This window comes from Micropterus dolomieu, linkage group LG20 (genome assembly GCF_021292245.1).
Source record: "Micropterus dolomieu isolate WLL.071019.BEF.003 ecotype Adirondacks linkage group LG20, ASM2129224v1, whole genome shotgun sequence".
NCBI classification, from domain to species: domain Eukaryota; kingdom Metazoa; phylum Chordata; class Actinopteri; order Centrarchiformes; family Centrarchidae; genus Micropterus; species Micropterus dolomieu.
In genome coordinates this window covers 12597323-12606136 of record NC_060169.1, presented here as the reverse complement: position 1 = coordinate 12606136, position 8814 = coordinate 12597323, and the positions used below count along the sequence as shown (strand labels likewise).

General features: G+C 40.0%; 1 protein-coding gene across 6 annotated transcripts in view; it reads right to left on the bottom strand.

Moving 5' to 3' along the window:
* Nucleotides 1-344: 344 nt before the first annotated feature.
* Nucleotides 345-8814, bottom strand: part of LOC123958873 (protocadherin-9) — a 311831-nt gene continuing 303361 nt past the window's right edge. For 5 of the 6 annotated variants that reach the window (XM_046032574.1, XM_046032578.1, XM_046032580.1 and 2 more), the window contains one exon: nt 345-776. In XM_046032574.1, coding sequence (XP_045888530.1) covers nt 406-776 — 371 coding nt within the window. In that variant the 3' untranslated portion in view covers nt 345-405. The remainder of the gene's footprint in view (nt 777-8814) is intronic. The other variant, XM_046032579.1, reaches the window with a different exon arrangement.

Genomic DNA, 8814 nt, shown 5'->3' with positions numbered 1-8814 from the left:
AACAACCACACCACAAATATCTGTATATACTGGTCAGCCATGGTAGATTTTTTTTTTCTTGTATTCGGTATTCATTTTCTCCGCATGTCCTTTCTCCACTTGTCCAAATCACACATGAAGTGGACATAAAATGTTACGTTGAAGAAATCCTAAGAGGTTCATAAAAAAGATGTTTCCTCTAGAGCCATAGTAAGGTTGTAGAATTAGATAACACAGCATAAGCACTATAGTTTTGTGGCCTACATTGTACATGTGGCTATCACAATGCAGAAGCATAAACTTAAGTGGGCAGAGATGAAACACGAAAGAAAACAACAAAACAGTAAAGGGGCTTAGGTGAATTGCTTCATCTGTTTACTGTGTCCAGATGTAAGGACGTCTCACAGCACAGAAGCAAAGTCCGTCTTATAGCTGCTGGTCCTTCGGGCTGTCTGGGCAGGAGGCTGGCTGGCACGACTTCAGACTCACCAGTGGAATATCAGCCATGCCACTGTTGGTGAAGTGTCCCTCTCCGCTTCCAAACTGCTTCCTGTCACCAAAATGCTCTGACCGCCCACTCTCATTTTTCCAGGTTCTAGTCAGAGTATGTCCATTGAGAAGTTTGTCCTTGGGACCCCACTCCCTCTGAGACCCAAAGCCGGACACGGGTGACTTAGGATGCTGGTATGTTGCCAAGGTCGGGGGCATCCAGCAGTTGTCTGAATGTCCCAGGACTAGGCATTCCTGTGTGCACATCTCTGTAGCTTCCACTAGGCCACGAGGTCCCAAGGGGCCATCTAAAGAAGAAAAAAATAAACAAAAAAATATATTGAGATCAGTGATAATAACTACATCGTTACTTGTTTGTTACAGTCCCACCCATGACCATATAAAATAGGACAGAAAATGAGGAGTTTAACACAGAATTTTATAACTATATGTCATGTACCTATAGAGTAAATTATAGAGTTCTACATAAAAGTAAAAGTCCCCCACTGGTGTTCAGAGAAAACATAAGAATGGGGAAGAAACAAGAACAGGAAACTGAGGCTATGGTGGGCACAGGCTCACCAAAACTGGACAGTAGAAGATTGGAAACATGTCACATGGTCTGACAAATCTTGATTTCGGCTGCCACATGCAGATTGTGGGGTCAGAATTTGAAGTAAACAACACGACCCATAGATCCATCCTGCCTTGTGTGTTCAGGCTACTGGTGGTGGTGTAGGGAATGTCTTCTTGTCTGACATTAGGCCACTTAATACCACTTGAGCATTGTTTAAATGCCACAGCCTTCCTGAGTATTGTTGTGGATCATGTGCATGCCTTTGTGGCCAGAGTCTACTTATCTTCTAACAGTTACTCCCAGCGGGATAATGTGCCACTTCACAAGCTGGTTCAACCAACATGACAATGAGTTCATTGTCCTCCAATGGCCTACAGATATCAACCCAATAAAGCACCTTTAGCAATTTGGTGGAACAAGTGATTTGCAGAAGGAATGGGCAGCAGACAAATCTGCAGTAACTGCATGATCCTGTCATGTTAACATGGACCAGGATCTCTAAGGAATGTATCCAGCACCATGTTGAATCCATATAACGAATAATTCAGGCTGTTTTAGGGGCAGGGGAAGGAGGGAATGGCGGTCCTACCTTTTTAGTGACTTAATTTCAATAAAGAGCAAAGAAAAACATCTGAACTGGCATCAGCTCGGTTCCTGTGCTCACTGAGGCTCTTAAGCTCACATATGGAGGTACAGGTCATGCGAGTTGAGAGCTGGATTCAGTGGACCAAGTAGTAGTCTTAAAAAATTAATGAGCTGTGCCTTTGGGAGCTAGAGAGCATGTGGGGGTTATAGATTTTGAAGTAGATGAAAGGATGAATGAGTTCTCTTTGAGTCAGTCATTTGAGTCCAAAGTTTGAGTACAGTGTCTATATAATAAACAATAAAAAAAAATTACTTTACACAACAGACAAATAAGAGATGGCAGTGAGTTTGACTAATATTCACTCAGTAATTAGGCTACCCAAACTAGCCAACTTTCTTCATCTCTTTCTCTTTCTTCTTCTATCATTGAATCTCAAACTTTTAAATAAGAGATTATTTGACACTATTTCCTGCAAATAGTTGCTGTGTAAAAAAACACAATCAAAGCCCTGTCAGTACCAGTAGATTTCCAGACACAGTTTGGAAATCTATTCTTTTCACAAACATTTTAAGAAATCACTTTCCTCTCTAACTCATTACTACCATTGGGCTACTCCTTTGATGAACATGCATCACCACTGAGACATAAAGAACAAATCAGTGTTTCGGGTGGTACAGTATTTTTTTTAAATATAATTTGTTGAATTTTTCTTCTTTGAGTTTGTTTTATTTTCCTATCTAAAGTATGTTTTTGTCCTAAAAGAGAAAAAACTATTTGTCCAAATGTGTTCCTTTGGTTCACAAAAAGCTAACTGGAAGGTGGGAAGGTTCTATAATATTTCAAACTCCTGCCTGGAACTGTTACTCTTTTTGTTAATTTAACACTTTTTCACTTTAGCTTATACAGGAGCAGAAAATATTAGAGAAATTTTATGCTAGTTTATATTGAGTCTACTGTAGGTTAGTTGAGTGGTTAAGATGTACACTGCTCAAAAAAATAAAAGGGAACACTAAAATAACATATCCTAGATCTGAATGAATGAAATAATCTCATTATTCTTTACATAGTTGAATGTGCTGACAACAAAATCACACAAAAATTATCAATGGAAATCAAATTTATCAACCCATGGCAGTCTGGATTTGGAGTCACACTCAAAATCAAAGTGGAAAACCACACTACAGGCTGATCCAACTTTGATGTAATGTCCTTAAAACAAGTCAAAATGAGGCTCAGTAGTGTGTGTGGCCTCCACGTGCCTGTATGACCTCCCTACAATGCCTGGGCATGGTCCTGATGAGGTGGCGGATGGTCTCCTGAGGGATCCCAGACCTGGACTAAAGCATCCGCCAACTCCTGGGCAGTCTGTGGTGCAACGTGGCGTTGGTGGATGGAGCGAGACATGTTGTCCCAGATGTGCTCAATTGGATTCAGGTCTGGGGAAGGGGCGGGCCAGTCCATAGCATCAATGCCTTCCTCTTGCAGGAACTGCTGACACACTCCAGCCACATGAGGTCTAGCACTGTCTTGCATTAGGAGGAACCCAGGGCCAACCGCACCAGCATATGGTCTCACAAGGGGTCTGAGGATCTCATCTTGGTACCTAATGGCAGTCAGGCTACCTCTGGCGAGCACATGGAGGGCTGTGTGGCCCCCCAAAGAAATGCCACCCCACACCATCACTGACCCACCGCCAAACCGGTCATGCTGGAGGATGTTGCAGGCAGCAGAACATTCTCCACGGCATCTCCAGACTCTGTCACGTCTGTCACATGTGCTCAGTGTGAACCTGCTTTTATCTGTGAAGAGCACAGGGCGCCAGTGGCAAATTTGCCAGTCTTGGTGTTCTCTGGCAAATGCCAAACGTCCTGCACGGTGTTGGGCTGTAAGCACAACCCCCACCTGTGGACGTCGGGCCCTCATACCACCCTCATGGAGTCTGTTTGACCGTTTGAGCAGACACATGCACATTTGTGGCCTCCTGGAGGTCATTTTGCAGGGCTCTGGCAGTGCTTCTCCTGCTCCTCCTTGCATAAAGGCGGAGGTAGGTTGCTGGGTTGTTGCCCTACTACGGTCTCCTCCACGTCTCCTGATTTACTGGCCTGTCTCCTGGTAGCGCCTCCATGCTCTGGACACTACGCTGACAGACACAGCAAACCTTCTTGCTACAGCTCGCATTGATGTGCCATCCTGGATGAGCTGCACTGCCTGAGCCACTTATGTGGGTTGTAGACTCCGTCTCATGCTACCACTAGAGTGAAAGCACCGCCAGCATTCAAAAGTGACCAAAACATCAGCCAGGAAGCATAGGAACTGAGAAGTGGTCTGTGGTCACCACCTGCAGAACCACTCCTTTATTGGGGGTGTCTTGCTAATTGCCTATACTTTCCACCTGTTGTCTATTCCATTTGCACAACAGCATGTGAAATTGAGTCAATCAGTGTTGCTTCCTAAGTGGACAGTTTGATTTCACAGGAGTGTGATTGACTTGGAGTTACATTGTGTTGTTTAAGTGTTCCCTTTATTTTTTTGAGCAGTGTACATTTATAAATTATTTTAGAAATTGATGTTTAAATGGATATTGAGATGATGAGATTAATAAAATGAAATTAATATTTATACTTAAAGTACATTTTTGACACTGAATCAAAATAATAACCATAATGTGAAAGGCTTGTTAGTGAGAATCAATCTTTATGGTTGACACTGAAAAGCTCCCTTGTGGTCAAATTGCTTAAAGAAGATTTGAAGCTCAGCTGACAGCCTTCCTTTGTTGCTATGTAGTGACTGTGCATGTGAATAGAGAATAGTATTTGCTGACTAAAGTTAGAAAACATTGCCACTGTCAATGTGACAAACCCAATTAACACAGCCAACGACTTTTATAGTGTGTGCACAAACACACCATCAATATAATAAGAATGTATTAATTAAAAAACTTGATTGTCAATTAAGAACACTATTTAATAAGTCTGTCTTTAAAGCACCAACTTCTAATTATATAAGGTTTGCATTTCTCTAGATTTCTTTTTTTGTGTGTAAACAAATCCATAATTTTCAGTGTGCAAACTATAAACTGTTTTATAGTTTATAGTTGAGTTGACACTCCTCTGAGACAGTCTCCACAAAAGTTAAACAATATAAGCTTAATTAAAAGGGTGATATTAATTGCAGGGCTACTGTATTGGATTGCATTACATTGTAAAATTGATTTTATTGTGGTCTCTCCTTGCATATTTGCAGGCCACAAAGTTCATGCAAGTCGATACGTGTTAGCAAATAATATTTATATATTTTGTTTTGACAGTGACTAAATACTTGTTCTTAGCATCAATATTTTCATCATACGCCTTGCAAAGCTTATCTTTGCGTTATCAAAGATAAAAGTTTTTTCATGAGGAGAGGAATTATTTCTTGCTCATATGCTTTTACATGTCTTCTGACCTATGTGGAAATACAATTATGAATGGGGTGGAAAATAAGCTATTTTACCTATTGGCTCATTTGCTGTGTTGTTAAAACAGGCTTATTGTGGATCAGTTGTGTGTAAGACAATTTGAATTGATGTAATTCTAGTTTAATAAGAACATATCATCATATTTCACTAAGACTTGCTGCATGGGTTCTGGCTTTGAAAGGAGATTCTGATGTATGATGTGAATAAAGCCAGGGCCCAAAGAGAGAGTCAGTCACTCTTCTGCATGAATATGGAGTCCATCACAATAACAGGCACCTATAATTAGCATGTGAGGAGTCTAACCAACACACACATTATCATAGTTGCAATAATACATGGTACCCAGGAGACAGCAAGATGAATTCCTCGAATAAGATTGTGGTCGAGTGAGTTGACATCTAGGGAACAGTTAAGAAAGAGAGATGGAAGCAAGAAAAAGGACTGCACACATGTGTATGGTGAGCAATGTTACAGGAACTATTTACAGACCTGACATTTATGTGACTTTTGATTCTTTTGTGTTATTAGATAAGTTATTATAACAAAGGCATGATCATGGTGAAGTAATTGTTTCCAACATTTTAATCATAATATGAATGAAACAAAGAAATCCTTCAGTGATGTGTGAATCACTGTATATCTATATGTGGCATTAGCAGGGTGTGTATTGATTACAGCAAAACTAGGTGACTGTAATGTCTGTATCTCATTTTTGTAACAAAAGCAAAGCCATTCATTAATCAAGAGCATTTTATGCTTTGCTATTCCCCCAGTGTAATAAACATGACCATTTGCATGTAGATTGGTACAATCAATGACCCAAGTGGGCAGCAGAGGATAATTTGAATGAACCATTTTCTCTTCTAATCTGTGCATACCTGCTGTTTGAGACAATGAGACAAAGCCTTATTGAAAGACCACTTGAGGCATAGAGCTGATCTAAATCTATACAAATACAGTAATATTATATGTATATAATATAGGCCAGTGATTCCCAAACAGGGATAGTTGGACCTTGGGGGGTACTTCTGCAGTTACCATGGGGCACCAGGAACGATTGTGGAGTAGCATAGATAATAAGAAAAAATAAATCCACTTTGTGTTCAGCATGGGCCAAATGGTGGTGCAGTGGTTAGCATTGTCCATATGGGTGGAACCCTTCTGTGTGGACTTTGCACGTTCTCTGCCGGCAAGGGTTTTCTTTGGGTGCTCGGGTTTCCTACCACAGTCCAAAGACATGCAGGTTAGGTTAATGGGTGACTTTAATTAGACCGCAGGTGTGGATGTGAATGCAGTCTGTCTCTATGTGTCAGCCCTGTATTAGAGCAGTGACCTGTATAAAGTGTACGCCGACTCTCACCCAATGTCTGCTGGGATTGGCTACGCGACCCTCAAGGAAAAGCTGGTATAGCTAATTGATTGATGGATATTTGTGTTCAAGAGGAAACAGCCAATTAAGTGTCACAATAGCCAATAAAGCACTAGCGACAGTAGGCCAACTGCACAAGAAAAGCTGCCAACGTCAGTCAGTTGAAATCAGTTAACAATTGTGAGTGCGTAAATATTAGTTAGCAAGTGAGCAGAGAAGTCAAAATAAATGACTAAATAAAACAGATAAATTGTGGGAACACCACCTCAAATGTACCACAAATGTAAACCTGACCGTACCAAGAACTACACTTTAGCAACATCTCCAGGATGATGACATCTCCTCTATTTTATGAACCAAGAAAAAGCAGACAGTTCTTTTCTTCCCTTCATCATAAAGTACTGTGTTATTTCACTCTCCAGGCACCTGTCTTCACCCCAAAAAATATCTTGGTTATTCAAAACTCCAACTCAGCAGACCAGATATTTCAAACAATACCAAAACACCACACAACACATTTAATTGTGCCTCAATCTCTTTACTGACTCCATATTCATGCATACCGTATGTCGATGGAGGTCCTACTAGTGTGCAGAAATATGTTGGTCCATTTAATTAAAATGGCACTGTAAGATGTAGAACCTCCCATCAGCCGTCCTTCCTCTGGAAAAGACTTTCTGACATTGAAAAAGAATGAGTCCAGATTCAGTCCCAGTTTATTAAGCACCGCCTGTAACCTACCTAAATTCCCACCTTACTAGCCATTGTCTTACCTTTATTTACTTTTTTGCAGTTTGTCATTGCATTAATTCTGTTGTGGCCTGACCTACAATTAACCAGTGTTTTCATATCCACGTAATCAATACATGCATACACACAGAGATAAATCCTTATTTTCATCTCTTTTTCCTCCATAGCTCTACATGACAATCTTCACTATTAATAGAGCGCTCTGATTTAACGTGACAGACACTGACCATCAAGGCTTATTAGCAGCTAACTTCTTCTGATTATCTTTTGCCCTAGAATAAGCTTGTTTGCATCATTACATTCTGACTACCCACTCTGTATTCAGAATGGCATCTCATGTCTTGTATCACCACTGTGAATAGGTTGGTGATTGAGCATATTGTCAGTGACACTGAATTTCATAATTTCATTATAACTGTATTATTTGACTATTTCATATAAAGTCACATCAAGTTTTATTTATATAGCCCAGTATCACAAATTACAATTTGCCTCAAGGGGCTTTACAGTCTGTACAGCATACAATATCCTCTGTCCTTAGACCCTCAATTCGGATAAAAAAAAACCCTTTTTAACAATGCACAGAAACATGGCTGTCCAAAAAAAAAAAGCATAATCAGGAATCTGTCACTGCTGAAAACTGTGTAACTTGCCCACAGGGTGTCAAGTGACATCCTGCTACTCCTGCTGGATCCTTGAAGAGCTGTGGACAGACGATAAGCACCATCACACCATGACACTACAACTATAGATAAGAGGCCGCTGGGTATGTACGCCATTGTACTGTTGCTCAACAAACTTGTAAATCTCAAATAGATCCTGTCTGCCCCAGTAAAATTGGAGATTAAAGTCTTTCATGATTTTTGCTTATTGCTTATGTATGGAAATGCTAGTTTAAAAAAAGAAGATTTAAAGTTAAATACACGTGAATTTGAGCTAAGTCAGTAGCTCTACTGTACCTTAGCTTTTTAAGTGAAGTAAGAAAGCATAAGCTATAAGCACCAAAGCTTTGCTGCAAACATGGCTTTCTATCCCTATAATTACTTAACGGACAGTATTAATGTTATGTCACTCATTCCTTTCTAATATACAGGTGCTGGTCATATAATTAGAATATCATCAAAAAGTTGATTTATTTCAGTAATTCCATTCAAAAAGTGAAACTTGGATATTGTAACGTGGGGGTTCGATGTTAGGTGGTTGGAACACTCTTTATGAGAAAAAACAACAGGATGGAGACGGATAACTTTCTGACGCAGCACTTTACTCTCCACACCTCGTCAGCCCCCCTCACAACAACAACACTTCCTTGTCCTCCCTCTCACATGACTGAACTAACCAATCAGGAGCTAGCAGGAGTTAGACTGAAGTAAATGCAAAGAAAACACAGAGGTAGATTCTGCTTAATATCGTAGCTGATTTACAGATTCAAATGTAATGATTTAAACATTTAAATATGTAGATACCAACTGTGATACAAATAAAAATGCAGTGAACTGAGTAAACACTGTAAATATATTTTTAGTAAATTACCTCAAAAATATGAATTAACTTAACTTCTCTTACATTAACTCTTACATTTCTTCCTCCTCCCCGAAAAGAAACGT